This window comes from Dendrobium catenatum, unplaced genomic scaffold, assembly GCF_001605985.2.
Source record: "Dendrobium catenatum unplaced genomic scaffold, ASM160598v2 fragScaff_scaffold_763, whole genome shotgun sequence".
NCBI lineage: Eukaryota > Viridiplantae > Streptophyta > Magnoliopsida > Asparagales > Orchidaceae > Dendrobium > Dendrobium catenatum.
The window spans coordinates 743455-760042 of NW_021319225.1; the positions used below are offsets into that span (position 1 = coordinate 743455).

At 33.2% G+C, this 16588-nt stretch overlaps 1 protein-coding gene across 1 annotated transcript; it reads right to left on the minus strand.

Annotated features, from left to right (window-relative positions):
- Window positions 1–404: 404 nt before the first annotated feature.
- LOC110100359 (subtilisin-chymotrypsin inhibitor-2B-like) lies at window positions 405–992 on the minus strand. Its single transcript, XM_020827812.2, has 2 exons — window positions 937–992; window positions 405–869 (listed from the first exon to the last, which is right to left on the minus strand). Exons 1-2 carry the CDS (start codon window positions 986–988, stop codon window positions 676–678), a joined length of 246 nt encoding a protein of 81 aa, XP_020683471.1. The 5' UTR covers window positions 989–992; the 3' UTR covers window positions 405–675.
- Between the last annotated feature and the right edge of the window lie 15596 nt (window positions 993–16588).

Consider the following 16588-nt stretch of genomic DNA (forward strand, 5'->3'; position numbering starts at 1 on the left):
CAGGTTTGCATACATACCCAAACATAACATTCAAAACAAGCAGACATGAAAGCCAGATATGATTCTCCATACATGATGATAAGCCAACAAATCAGATTCCTTGATGATTAGAAAAACGAAGCAGAACCAGCAGGATAAAAAGTAAAAACCAAGATGATGTCCAAGAAATTCTAATGAAAAACTATGCCATTGGAACTTGAGGGAGGAGCTGGTTAGTTTAGCCATCTTAATATGTTTATTTTTGTCTCTCTTTCCTGTAATAGATCAAGTAATTGGTCATCCATAAAATCTAAAATAACCCAATCAGAAACACTTTTAGCTGCTGATGTGATCTTAATATTTTTCCTCATCGTTTAATTAATCCGCAAGCAGCAAACACAATATCTTAAATCGAACATATGGTGTCACACGAATTATTTATATATAAAAAAAAACTCATTGATATCAACGGATAACCAAATTGAAACTGAAGCAATACACATTACTAATTCATACACAAGCTCAAAACTTCCAGTAAAAGGTATACACTCCAAGGAGCATAGCCTAATCTTGATGTGTGGTTACCCTTTCAAGAGTTCCCATCGCATGCCAAGTTCTTTATTTAAGCATACATCTCATAGATATCATTCTAATCATATCACGCGACTAAAAATTCCCATGATATTCGATACTTGTTTACCCAACTACGGGGATTCTGGCAACGTTCCCCGCCGAATCAACAAAGATCCGAACGCGCCATGGGACGAAATCCATCGTAACAGCTTGACCCACTTTCAGCACCTGGAACTTAGCTGTAGGCATATCTTTCCGAATCCTCTCCTCGGCCAAATCCGGCTTAAGTCCCACCACTTCCGACCACTTAACGCGGGCTGTACCATTAATGTTGATTGAGATACCACACTGTAACTCAACTAAAAAAGAAGATGATGAACTCACCTGGAGCCATGGATACGAATGCGAAGAGGAGGAAAAGGGTGAGAAGCGCCATGCAGACGCCGGAGACTCTCTTCGGTAACGTTGATTGAGTTACTCGCACTGTAACTCAAGGAAAAATAAGAAGATGAACTCACCTTGGAGCCATGGATACGAATGCGAAGAGGAGGAAAAGGGTGAGAAGCGCCATGCAGACGCCGGAGACTCTCTTCGGCCTCATTGCGGAGATTTCGATGGTGATCGCCATTCCTCTTGCATTTTTAAATAGGGGAAGAGGATATAGGAATATTAGGTGTTTGAAGAAAATAAATATAATATATTGTATTACTAAAAAATGCTATCATGGGCGATGATGTAGGAAAGCAATGCAATAAACTTTGATGTTTTAAAATATATCAATAAATATCCTTAAAAAACATGAAGAAAAATAATACATATCAAAGAAACTACAAACTTTTTTGACAAATTTTAGATATTTTTTTTTTTGGAAATCCGAACTTTGAACTTTGTAAATATGAACTATAGGAATGGATAATTGCATTCGTAAGGCAACATTTTTTTTTAATAGAAACAGAATAGAAAACATTGGACGAAGTTTAATAATTAGAAAAGTCTCAATTTGATACTAATGGCTAAACAAGACGTTCTAGTTTTGATAATTATAGCGGAATAAAACTTATAAATGCTTAGATAAATTACTACTAAAATATAGAAGAAAATTGAAAAAATGATCATGCTAAGTATGATATTAAAAAGATAGGCTTGTATAATTTAAGTATCTACCATATAAAATACAAAGTATATGCAATAATACGACATGGAGACTTAATAAGCTCATAGAACTTCAATAAAATTTAATTTACACTTCTAATACTCAACAAGATCCACATTACTTTTCTAAAAGTTGATAAATTTTATATTTGTGTGACGATTGAAATGTTCAGGATCTTTTGTGCGGTCATTTTTGGATAATTGGGAATGGACACTAGGTTACACTTCAAGATTTTGCCTGTATTTGATAGATTACAAAGACAACCTTAAGAGATACCCAAAGGAATAAGTACAATGGTTCAAAAATCTTTTAAGCTAATCTTGATTTTCGATGATTGAAAATTGAATGCATATTTTTTCTATTGTTTCGATTTAAGTATCTTACATATTTAAAATGCTAATTGAACCTTATAAACTCTGTACAAAGCATGTAACAAGCTAAGTATGTAAACGCATATATCATTTTAAGCTGATTTGAGTCTTCATGCTCTTGCATATTTTGGGGATGTCAATCTATAATTAGTTTTGTGAAATAAAATAAAAATATTCCAAAAGCAAAACACAAATAGTTCCATAAATCAAATGAAATTGAACATAAGTTCATCATGCAAAATAAAAAAGAAAAAAACATGCATCTTGCTTGTTATGACTATACAATATAATTATTGCATCGATATTTCTGATGGGAAGAATGACATTTTCAATTTCGCAATAGCTAGATTGCTGAATCAACCAATTAATAGTAAGACCAAATGTTTTGTTAAATTAAATTTGCATGTCTTGATTATAGTGGCAAATATGTAAATCATTTTGGCACATAGATTGATGTCATGCTCAAAACAAATTAAAAATTCTTTCACTATACATGTAAGCTAAAAACGGGACCTTTAATTAAGTGATGTAAATTTTACATCAAATTTGAAATCCATCGACCAAGCCTTGGAGATGAGTACTGGGTTGATGGGTTCACTGAGAGGAAGATAGATGAGTTCGGATGTTGTGTTTGGTGAGAGAGAGGTTGTACACCTATGTTAGTGTGTTTGGGGAGAGGGAGATGAGCGGGAACAAATAATGTGTTCGGCGAGAGGGAGAAGAGTAGCGTTTGGTGAGAGAAAGGTTCGTACACCTGAGTTGTTGCATTCGACTAGAGGGAGATGAATGAGAACTAATGATGCGTTTAGTAAGAGAGAGAAAAGCAATGTTTGGTGAGAGAGAGAGAGAGAGAGAGAGATTCGTACACCTGAGTTCCTGCATTCCGCGAGAGGAAGAAGAGCATAAACTATGGGTTTAGAAGTTTACTTATTACCTTTAATAAGTCGATCAATCAGAGCAGGCTCCAGATGGATTTACGAAAAATCCTCTAAGTCACTAACTCAAATATATTATATCACTAATGAGATTCAACTGATTGAAATTTTGTATTTGCATGCAATCCTTTCAAGTCAATTGAGCCATCAAATGTACAACAGAATCCAAATCTAACCACCTCTATAGTGACAATTGGATTTTTTCCCCATGCTTATCAAATTAAAAAACAACCAAGTAAAATAAAAAATTATCACCAAATCATTTCCCTCTGAAAAAAAAAAAAAAACTGATTTGGCCACCAAATATTTAAATTTTAGGAATTAGAAAATCAAATAAAGCAACAGAACATAGAAATGGAAAGACTAATTTTAAATAAAGTATCTAGATTCATATGACACACAATTGTACCAAACTCGTTTTTTCATGCCAATAAACACGAGTGTGCTAGAGCAAAATAAAGATCAAAACCAACACACCAAGTTGGTGATCAACTAAAATTATAGCAACAAATGAATGGCAATGGATAAATTTATAGTCTATGCCACTAAGTAAAAGTTTGAATTCTAAGCATTTTATGTTCAATGGAATGGTACATATCAAGTCAAAGATCAATAATCTGAAAACGAGGAATTGTTGGCTTCAGTAGTCTTGTATTATACTGAAACTCATAAATGTTGTCACCTATTTCCCATTGCTTTCATTTTTAATAACACCAAAAAAATGAAAAGAAAAATTGCAAAGAGAAATTTAGTTGATATTGCACATTGAAAAGTTAAAAATGAACATTATTCTTAAAAAATATTATGATAAATGATAACAGAAGGAACCTAATTCTTCTCATCCCTTGATAATGGAACATTTTCATAATTTTTGTACTATCCTATTCGGGCTTTTCTATAATTATGAGAGTTGCATTAGTAAATCATAATTATGCATCATCATTCAAAGCATGAAATGCAAAAAGAATTGAGAATGAAGCAATCTCACCAATTCATAATCATCTTGAACTTCAACTCTATCTCTCTCAAAGGAATCCCCAACCCATCACATTGGCCATATCACCCTCGTCGGCCATGTAATCAAAATCTTCACCTCTATTAAACGACATGGCACCTCATAGATGTTAACACATAATATAACAAAAAGAAGAAACAAATATCCTCTTTTTTATATTGTTCCCTTCCACAAATGTTGTACGATAACAATATACAAAATAATAAAGTTTTGAAAATTTTATATTTTTAATAAAAATTATGCGCTTGAAGGAGCCTAATGCCTTTAAGTTTGCTCAATTTGAAATTTTTTGGAATTACTTATGAATCTTGAAAGTTTTAGTATTTAATTGAATTATGAAATTACTTAATTAAAGAGATTTTGATGATTTTGCTCCAAACTCCTTGAAATTACTCCCCAAGGTCGAAGATGACCTGCAGAAGTATTTTCAAGGGTTTCAAATTTATTTGTGATTTTTAATAAATTTTAATTATTTAATTTAATTAATAAATATTTTCTTTTTAAATATTTAATTAAAGTCAAAATTGAAGTCCCCTGATGGGGCTTTTAATCTTTCTAGGTAGAGAATTTAATCATAAACAATTTGACATATTATTTGTATCTTTTGGAATTAATTTAAATTAATTATAATTTTTAAAGTTTTAGGCTACTTAAAAAGCCTAATTTTTTTACTTCATTAAAATTTTGACGTAATGGACTCCAAATTCAATTAAATTTAAACCTAAGGTGTATGATATAACTATGTTTAATGTTGCGAACTTTCACACATGTTGGGTGTGTGTAGATGAATGAATCATGGATGAGAGGAGGCTAGAGCAATATGTCTATATTGGGGCCGGCTCTTGCAACTATGCTATGATTTCAATCAAAATACTATGGCGAAGACGGTTTGCGATTTGAATTTATATTGACTTCAGGAAAAAAAATTGCAAGGTTAAAATATCGGCTATTACACAATCAACCCTAGTTCGAGAGAAAGCTCCTTATGACCTATCATATAGGAATGGTCAAAATGACCATCATGCCCTCCAAAATCAAATAAATGATTCATATTAAGTGTTTGGTTTTGAGGGATTAGAGGGCTAAAATTTCTTTGAAATTTGAGGGATATTTGGGCATAAAATTGGAATAAAAGGATGATAAAACATTGAAGTTTTGTTTGAATTATTTTTTAAATTAATTATTTAAAGTCGATTAAGGATAATTGATATCGATTAGATTTAAATTAAGCCAAGACATGTTAAATAGGAGCAATCGAAGTGGTTGAGGATAGAACTTCATCGAAATTTATTCAAATTAACTTGTAGAAGCTAGATTAAATTTATTTGATAAAAATTCAATGTGTTTTGAATAGTTAAAATTTCGCTCGACTCAAAATAATAATCAATTGACTCAATTTCATAATTGAGGACACGCCAACGTAAAAGCAAACTCAAATCGAGTTGAATATCTTCGACATCATCAAATCTAAGTTGTATATTCAAATCGACTACAATTAATTCATATTTAATTCAATATTGGTTTTAACGAAAGATCAAAGTGGTCCATTGCAAACTAAATTGAGGTCAACAGTCCCACCAACTATGGTCCCTCCGACCTATATGGCTCGACCACATTCTCTTTAAACACTTTTGCCTATCGACTACGATCCTCTGGCCTCTGTAGCTCGATCACAGTCCCTGCGACCTCCATTGCCCGACCACAGTCCCTTCAACCTCCATTGCTTGCTGACTATAGTCCCTAAACCACCATCGACCAACTGCAGTCCCTTTAACCTTCATCACCCGACTACGGTCTTTTTGACCTCAATCACAGTCATTATGACCTCCATCGTGACCATTCGACCACCATTGCTCAACAATTGTCTATTGAACTTCAATCGCTCAATAATGGCCCTTATGGCCTCCGTCATCCAGCTACGGTTTCTTCAACCTTTGTCACCGAACAATAGTCCCTAAATCCGACGTCGCCTGACGACGATCCTATCAACCAAATAAACATGTCGACGTTCTCTTAAGAATAACTCTCATGTTATATGATTATTCAAACTTTAATCGTGTAATATTCTTTATTCAACGTATATTTGTTACATTAAGCTAAAACCTTCCCCCATAGAAGGGCATCAATTTTAATCAATAATATATATTAGCTGAATCAATTTAACTTCGCATGCCCCCATTATTTTTTCACTTTTAGGATTTTCCACATAAAATCTATGATGTCTCTTATGATTGCTACACCTCTCTCTGTTATTTGTGTGTGCTAGATCTTCATACAAAACTAAGACAATAAACTCTATATTACTTTGTCACCACTAATGTTAGTTAAACCAATTCTCAAAATCATTAAAAATCTATTTAGGATTGCTGAATCATTTTATAAAACTTGGCATGGCAACAAAAATCATATTAATCAGACACGAATCTTCATATCAATATGAATCAAAACTTAAAAAAATAAAATTTGGTACAATCCAAACTTCGATTCCAACAAATTTATAGACAAATTGAAAATCTTAAGAAGACAAGCCAAATGACACCAAATTCAGTCTAATTCGATTCCAACAATTCACTCAATGTACCAAAAAAATACTTATAAGCTATAGAGCATTAATTGGATGACCAAATGATATTTGAATATAACATGCTTATAATCGAATCGAGTGGATCAACGAGAGAAATCCAATGAACCCAAGTCACTTAATTTTGTCACCATTAAGGCACTTAAATGATGAGCAAGCTATCTATAATCGAAAAACTCAATATGGGCCATCTGATGGATCACGCTAAATATGCCCTATTTTTTGCCATAATTGCTAGGCATGTCGCTCCCAAAATAATATAAATAGACAATTATTCTTCATATTAGGGGCAAAGGAAGAGGAGATAAAGCCATGGAGCTCACTTGCATTCTCCCACAACTATCACCAAATCTCTTCTTGACCACCGACCATCATTCGACTGTCATAATAAATTTAATGGATTTAAGGCTTTGTTTTAAGTGTTACCTAAAATTTGTAGTTTAGAATTAGGTTTGAGTAAATAACTTGACATGCAAATAAATAAAAAAACAACCAACAATTTTACTTTAATGTCTATGCAATTATAAGAAATCACGCACATAGATATAAAATAATCCCATAAGAACTTTTTTATCCTCAGTTGCCTAACAAGAATATTTTTCTTATAAATGCAACACTCAGCCACCAACAACAAAAAATGAAGGTTTTATTTGACTTTTAAGTTACGTTATTCAATTCATTATATTTTATGTGATTCATCTTGATTTATTTGTTGGGAGTTTTGATTACCAGCTAAGAGGTATTGGATTCAAGTCTTACGTATGTATTAACTTAGGGGTGTCAAAATCGGGTTGCAGGTCTGATTTGAGTCGAACGTAATATTGATCAGTTTCTGTTTGTCACAACCCAAATCAGACATGTTTTTTGCATACAAGTTAGAAATTTCAACCAGAACCCGACCCATCAGAAACGTCGGGTTTCCGAGTTGACTCGACTTGACACGAAACCACGTGCGACTTGCGAGATTTGGCTTTAAGAAGCACTTGAATGGGATAAAATGATTACCTTTGCAACAAACAAGCTCCCTCTCGCTGTCGTCTATACTTCCGATCTAATAAAAGAATGATGAGGGTGAGTTGTCGTGACTTTCCGACCCAACATGAAGGAAAGTCATCGAAGGAGAACGTGGCATGCGAGTGGGCGTGTGGAAGCAGTGAAAGCGGGATAAGAGGAAAAGCAAATCCTACATGCGAGTGCATGCGTACTAGATTAGGCGTGACAAGCAAGCAAGGTTGTGAAAGAAGGAATGTGTGTGCCTAGGCGGGGGAATCAGGTCAGACTTGGGTCAACTTCGGGTTTGCAGGTTGATTCGAACGACTCGATTTTTCAAGCTGGTCAAATTTTTGAACCTGAACCAGACCAGTTTGCCAAACAGGTTGATGCTAACTCGAAATTTTCGACCAAGTTCGGATCTAGTTTTCAGGTTGTGTCAAATATTGACATCCTTACGTGTGGTGTGTATGATTTTTGTTTATTTATTTATTTATTTTTTGGATACGAGTTTATCTTAATTGACCTAAATGCCCCAAAAAATAAATCATTGTATTTTTTACTAAAAAAATTATTTTACTCTTAGATATTTTTTTCAATTTATATTGGAAGATCAATTTGAAAAGTTTTAGATTTTGAATGATGGATGAAAGGATAACATCCATGATGTTCATAGAAATGAGTAGTTAAAAGTTGAATTATATCTCCATTCAAATGGAGAAAAATTATTTGTTGCATCTACAATAGCCTCAAAGGCTCAAACTCACATATTAATAGCAATTAATTCATTGGAGAATTCTAGTCTTGTAATTCCAATTTGAAATCTCTAATCAACTGCCTATGTTGTTATGTTGGTCCAAGTTTTTCTATTTTTTAATTATATGATCAAATTTTTTTGGGCAACAATGCTTATAATATGAGTTTTTTAATTCATTTTAATTCTAATTAACATCAATAAATTGTTAGTATAAATAATAAAAAGTTTAAAATAATTTAATTATTGAATAATTTATCATTAATTATAATACCAATTATCTAATTTTTTTTTTTGGTGTTATTTTAATACTAATTATAGTGATAATGAATTAATTAGTTATTTAATAATTTTTGAAATAACAAATCATTTGTATATTTACTCTATGAATTATTTTATTAATTTTAAATTGTTTTTAATAAAATTTTAATAATAATTATATCTAAATTTCTTTATTTAATCAATTAAGTATTCTATTTGTTTTTTTTTGGGAAAATAGTATTGTATTTGTACAACACTAATTATCTATTTAATTATTTAGATTTAAATTATATTAATTAAGTTAATTGGATTAATAATTAAAATAAGGTATTCTTGTCTCGGTCCTTGTCTAGGGTTTGCTTTATCTCTTCTCAATTTCTTCGTTGCTGTTCGGCGTCACGTGAGGTAGAGTATTCAACGAGTCGCTAGCTTCTTCGCCTCCTTCGACGAATTTTTCTTCCCGTCGGATCGGAAGTCACGAAATTTTTTATCGACGTTGGATCTTAAGTAAAGACTGGAGCTCGGTCGCTGCGAAGATAACTATCTTTCTCGCTGCGAAGATAACGATCTTTCACCCTTTCGCGTCCGTGAATAGTGCGATCCCAATATTGGAGTTGCACTGTTCACAAACGCAATTTTTGTGTGTAAAAATAGATATGAGGAATAATATACACATATTGAAGATGAATTACTATTTGATACGTCTCTTACCGCATTTTTGAAGTGGAAAATAAGTTTTTCGGTTGGAGATGCCTATTTGAGCCTTTTAATGGCTAGTTGTAATGGCAGATTGGCAAGGAAGCTCGCTTTCTACTATCCTTGTTACCTTTTTGTCTGCCTTTATCTGCATTGCATATCGAAAGGCTTCTAAATACTAGTGGCAAGTTTATCTTCTCACAACGCCCATTATTTTTGGGGAAGTGAAGCATTGTTCTCAATGCTATTATCTGAAGTACTTTCTTCTCTTTATGAGTTCCATACACAGATGAAGATTTAAAGCTATTATATGAGGTACTTTCGTATTTTTGTGATCTCAAATCTTTGGATGTCGTGCAGTTTTTTATGCAAAGATAGCCGCCATAAAAATGGGGATTCATACATTGCTCCTTAGAAAGCTTCTCTACTTGCCTTACCTGATGGATTTTCCTGTCATCTGACACCTATCCTTATTCCTGTTCTCTCATTATTCTTTATTTTTCGAATTTAGTTGGTTCTTTTGGGTTCTAGATGTTTCATAATGAGCAGGGTAGGATGCATTATTCTCTCTGATGTTTCAATGACATTCCTCATTTTGAGTAGTTGTGGATTTATTTTTATAGAGGATCGGCATATGGTATTGTTGTGGAAGAAGCACGACTCGTTGGGTTGTTGCACCAAGCTCTTTTGTTTTGGCCATTATTAATTTGTATTTGCCAGTGCTTATCTATTTTATTAAGAGCTGATGCTGTGATGCTTTGCCTATTCAAATCTTCCATGGTTGAGTTCTCATATCTTTGATTGAGAATGATAACATATTGAATTAAAGGTTTTTTACTAGAAACTTTCTTTAGAAAGTAGCAAGAAAGCTGTCCCAAATGAAGCCTAAATCATATTTTATCCCTATGTTTCTTATTTTTTGATCTGGAATCTTTGGATGTCCTACAGCTTATGTGGCAATGAAAGCCGCCGTTAAAATATGGATACATACGTAGCTATCTGTAGAAAGCTTCTCTTCTTGCCTAATTTGATGGATTTTGTTGTGATCTGACCCCCGAAGCCTAAATCATATTTTATCCCTATGTTTCTTATTTTTTGATCTGGAATCTTTGGATGTCCTACAGCTTATGTGGCAATGAAAGCTGCCGTTAAAATATGGATACATACGTAGCTATCTGTAGAAAGCTTCTCTTCTTGCCTAATTTGATGGATTTTGTTGTGATCTGACCCCCCTATCCTTATTCTTGGTCTCTCATTATTCTTTAGTTTTAGAATTTAGTCAGTTCTTTTGGGTTCTTGATGTTTGATAAATGATAATGAGCAGGGTAGGATGCATTATTCTCTTTGAAGTTTAAATGACATTCCTGTTTTGAGTATTTGTAGATTTATATTTATAGCGGTTCAAGATATGATATTATTGTTGAAGAAGCATGACTCATTGGGTTGTTGCAAGAAGTTCTTTATTCATCGTTGTTATTAATTTTTTATTGCCAATTCTTATCTATTTTGTTAAGTGTTGATGCGGTATGCATTGCCTATTCAAATTTCCATAGTTGAATTCTCATATCTTTAATTGTGAATGACGAGGCATCAATAGGGGTGGAATCCAGAATAGCTCAAGGTGGACAATTGTTCAACCGTAAACCTTTTTTTTCATATAAGAATTAACATTTTAATTCTTTTGCTAACTTTCAGTTTATGCAATTATTTTTATTTTATTCATAAGATTATGTATTTCATAATCCTATTTTGTCCACCTGCAAAAGGGAGGCCTGTTCCACTCCTGCATCAAAGATGACATGATATCCGCATGTACATATGCTTCCATTTTATGGTTTACTAAACTTTTTAATATTATTTTGAAGGCTAAAAAGATGTCAAATGAGTGAAGAATGTGTTTGTTGATTCTTATTTTTAAGAATAAAGGTGATGCACAAGATTGTGCAAATTATAGACGAATTAAGTTAATATGCCGTACTTTAAAACTATGGGAGAGAATTATGGAGCATAGGTTGCGGCGTTAAACTAGGCGTTTCTCAAAATCAATTTGTATTCATGCCAGGTAGGTCTACTATGGAAGCTATATTTTTATCGAGAGGTTTGATGGAGAATGTATAGCGAGAATAAAGGGGATCTCCCTAAGATATTTATTGATTTTGAGATAGCATACGACAAAGTTCCAAGAGAAGTGTTATGGAGTGTTCTAGAAAAGAAAGAGGCTAATAATGCTTATATTCAAGTCATTAAAGATATGTATGCAAGTGTTGTTACTTGTATTCAGACACAAGGTGGTTTGACCGAGTATTTTCCTATTTCAATTGGATTACATCAAGGATCAACTTTTTTTTTTTTACATCAAGGATCAACCTTAAGCCCATGTCTTTTTTCTTTAGTCATGGATGTTCTCACTAGACATTTGTAAGAAGTTGTACCCTGGTGTATGCTTTTTGCTGATGCTATTCTTCCTGTTGATAAGACTAGAGAGGGAGTTGAAGATAAACTTGAATTATGGAGGTCAAACTTAGAGTTTAAAGGCTTTCATTTGAGTAGATCTAAAATTGAATATATGGAGTGTAATTTTAATAATAATAGTTATTGTGGGGTGATTGTGACTTTGGGTGATAAATGCTTGATGTTGGTTTTGTCCTCTTGGGCTGAGAGGACAACATGAAATCTTTTTCTCCTTTTTTATGATTGAGTGCAAATGTTGTCTTTGGATATCTCTTTATTGAAGCTCCATGGAAAAACATTGGTAATTCAGGAGGGTTTTAATCAATCCCCCCCCCTCTCTCTCTCTCTCTCTCTCCTCAGTAATGCAATCATTGAGATTTTGAAAAAATATTGGATCGGTGTGAACAATGAGGATATATATCTGGATGGTGGGATGTTTTTACAATTAATCGTTAATAGTTATAGTCGTCTTTTGTTTTCCTCAGTAATGCAATCATTGAGATTATCTCTTGGAAGTATTCTGTTGGTGATTGCCAACAAGTGACTGATCTTCTGGAAATCAAGTTTCTTATACTCTTTTTACATTGTCAGACATCAAGGATGGCCTGAAAATTCTCAGGCAACCGATGTTCTGATTTTTCCTTTTTATGTTTGTGGTGAGCTGCTTATTTATTGTTGGAATTAAGTAGTCTTATGACCCTCTCTTTCTCTTTCTTTCATGAAGCACGATGCATTAACAATGTTATGTATACACACACACATAAATGCATATATAGATACGTACATACATATGTGGATGATATACTACTTGCAATCAAATTGTCCTTAATTTTATAGTTCTCTTATTTTTTTCCCGAGTAATGTAATCATTGAGATTTTACTTGGAAGAATTCTGTTGGTGATTGCCAACAAGTGACTGATATTCTGGAAATCAAGTTTGTTATACTCATTTTGCAATGTTGAACATCAAGGATGGCCTGAAAATTCTCAGGCAATAGATGTTCTGATTTTCTCTTTTTTATGCTTGAGGTGAGACCTGCAATGCTTTTTGGCGTAGAAGTAGAAAGTTGGATATTTAAAAAGATGCATAAAATTAAGTGTTGCAGATGAGGATGTTGAGGCAGTTGAGTGACTTCATATTTATAGATAGAATGCAAAATGAGTATATACGTGAAAAGGTTGGAGTAACTCCAATGACAGATGAGATTCGAGAAAATCACCTTAGATGATTTGGTCACATGAAATGTCGGCCTTTTTTGATGACCCTGTTAGGAGAGTAGATGTAAGAAAGGTAGAGATAAACCTTAAAAGGCTTGTTTAGAAAGTATTAAGATTGATCTTTTTTATTTGATTTTAATGCGACTTTAACTCTTAATAGGATACAATGGAGAAAAAAGGTTGTGTCCGACTTCATGTAGTGGGTTAAAAGCTTGTTGTTGTAGATATATATGATCTTGAAAGATGCTCAACATTTCATACTGGCTAGGGCTACAAACGAACCCAACTGAGCTGAGTATGCGAGTGTTCATGTTTGAGTTCGTTTATTATTTGCTTGTTCAAGTTCGGTTCGTGTTTGATTCGAGCCTTATTGTTAGTGTTTACGTTTGTTTTTTTAAATTTTAATGGTGTTCATGTTTGGTTTAAGTTCGGTTCGTTTAATGATTATCGAGCTTTAAACAAACACGCTTTAATGAGCTATGTTCATGAACATATTTAATGAATTTTTTTACACTATCAAACAAGCGCGTTCATGAACAATTCTAATGAATATTCTTGAGTTATCAAATGAGCAAGATCATGTATATATACACAATTAGTATTTTTGAGTTACTAATCGAGTTCGTTCATGAATAAATTGTTTATGATTCATCTTGTATTTGTGCATGAACATCTTAAACAAACAATCTAGCAAACATTGACACATGTGAAATGTCTATTGTTCATGAACAAATTTATTCTATTGAAGGTATAAAATAAAATGAAATGAAATTTATATTAAAAGCAGTTGTCTATTTAAAATGAAAATATGATTAATCTATATGAATATATTTATCGAGCTTATTCATGAGTTCTAAATCCAACGCGAATTGAGTTTCTTATCGAGCTTAATGTCAAGCTTGTTCTCGAGCTTCAAATGATGTTGTTCGTGAACATAAATGAACCAATCACATTAATGTTCAAACTTGTTTATTTAAGGATAGGGCATTAGAAATGTTGTTCAAGTTTGTTTATTTAGTTAGTTAAACGATCACAAACGAGCTTTAATCGAACCGAGCAATGAGTAGCTCGTCAAACGTTTGGTTCGCTTGCAGCCCTAATACTGGCAACTCAAGTGATGCTACCTCTCTTTTTTCATTGCCTTATAAAGTCAAGAGCCTTTGTCTCCATTCTATTTTTTATGCATGTTGGTGGAATTTCACAATCTCTCCATATGAAAGTAAAATTGAAATTGCACTGATGGGGGATAATGTTTTTCATTTACAGATGGAAATCATGTCTGTTGCGTCATCTCCACAATGAAATATATTTTAAATGGCCTAATCATATGGAAATTTTCAAGATTAGTGACATTCCCAATATATAGTAGTGTGTTGAGATTCTCTTTTATGAGTGAAAAGTTGTGAGGGCAATGATGATGATTTAGAATTTAGACTTCAACCATGGATTTCACATGGCAATTATGAAATATTGCTATGTTTCCCAAGATATGGCATGTCTGGATGGCCTGGAGCAGCTCAGGCAACCACATCTTCCATTTGCATGGGAATTAAAGTGTAGCAAACCTCTTGTACTTATCTTATGTCAGAGTTTCATTGTCATCTAAGCCTTCATTTTTTTTGTTTGTCTTTTCTTCTTCTTCTCCCACTTCTTATTCTTGCTCATTACTCTTGAAGCTTAGTTCTTTCAGTTGTTGTGCCTAACTCCCTAATTATTTATTCACTAATAAAGTCATCTCCAGCTTCTGTTGCTATGACTGTGAGCCTGTGACAATATATCCATCATCAATTCTCGCATCTTAGCTATGCTATGTTTCTCTGGCTTTTAGATGATGAATTTCTTTTGGAGGGGCCACAACAATTATTGCTAACCCTTGACAATTTGGCTATGTTTGATTCTTACTCTACTCTAGTAATGAGGCATCAAGGATAGCCAATATTTTACACCATAAAGCATTGCAAGTCTCACCACCATCTTATAGAATTTTCTTTTTAAGTTTGAGGGGGACTTTTCTATCAGAGAACATACTAGAGGATTTAGAATATAGCCTTTGGTTTTAAATGGCTGTCATGGAATTTTTCAATGTTTCCTTCAATATGGCATGTTTGGATGGCCTGGAGTTTCTCAGGCAACCACAGTTGACATACGATGGTAATTCAAGCTAAGCCGAGCATTTTCGCTTGCCGGATGTCGTGGATTTATTTTCTTCATCTTAGCCTTCCTTTTCTTGTTCATTCCTTCTTCTTCTTCTTCTTCTTTCCTTTTGGGATTGTGATCCATGTCGTTTAGTTTTTTGGTGGATTTAGCACGAAAAAAATATTGTTTACCTAATTGATTTAAACACTCCTATTTCATTGCTGTAAAATTTCGAGGCCCTATCTCAATTATAGTTTTAATGTGTTGGTGGAATGATAGTCTTGCTATGAAAAAAGAAATTGAACTTTCGTTGAAGAAGAAAATACTTCCGATTTACACAGGGATGTACTATCAGTAGCATCGGTTCCTTCATGAAATACAATTCAGAAGGCCTAATCATTTAACAGTTATGAAGATTAGTGCCACACTTATAAAAGGTAAATAGAGTATGATTATCTCTTTTATGTGTTAAAAATTGTGAGGAGCATTCTAATTATGGCGATTAGAAATAAGCGTGTAAAGTGTTTCAAATGCATGAGTTTTAAAAATACTGGTTTTTTGTCTGAAGTGAAAAAAAAAAGAGATTTACATTTGTATCACTTTCTATTATGCTATTTACCTATCTAATACCTAAAATTTTAATATGTCATGTCTCACATCACTAGATCAAATATTGGTGCAGGAAATAAAAAAATAAAATTTATTAGGATGGTATGGGTGGCAGGAATGAATTATAGGAGTGACTTTTGATTTAAAGAGTTTTGGGTGATAATCTACTTTGTTTATCGTTTCCTTTTACCTCTTCCTTGGTGTAATGGCAGATAAATAAGCCTCATGAGGCAACCTGTGCAGACATCATGATTTTAGCTTTTTATGGCTATTAGCTGAGTGATTAGAGTGGAAACTTGTTCTCAACTTTTCTCTAAAGTCTTAGCAAATCAGTCTTGTTCTCGACTTTGTCTGTGACTACCCAGCTCACTTTGATCTGGTGGTTGTCTGCTCGAAAGTTCAAAAAAAAAAAAAAAAAAAAAAAAAAAAAAAAAAAAAACTGTCGGTAACTGGAATCCCAATTGTGGTCTTCTTTCCTTCTAGCTTGGGATTCCTGCATGCCCTGGAATTGCGGCAGCTGCACTTTAATAAACTATGAAGCTCACTTAGGCTTCGTTTGGGACGGCTTTTTTACTGCTTCTAAATGTGGTGCATTGAACTGCCAAACCGTCTGCACGCAAGTCTGGACTTTAGATTTATAACTTGATTTCTTCGGGCGCACAATGAACTTTTCAAAAGGCATTCAAAGATTACTATCTTTCAAAGATTGTTTAAGAATTGGGATACTAGTATAGAATCCTATCTTACATTTAAACCAAATTAGTCCATTAACATTTGAAGCCCATGCACTCATAAAAAAATATTAGTTTCATCATTCTTGACTTTGAATTCAAAATCAACCAATTTACCCTCACAACTTAATTCGT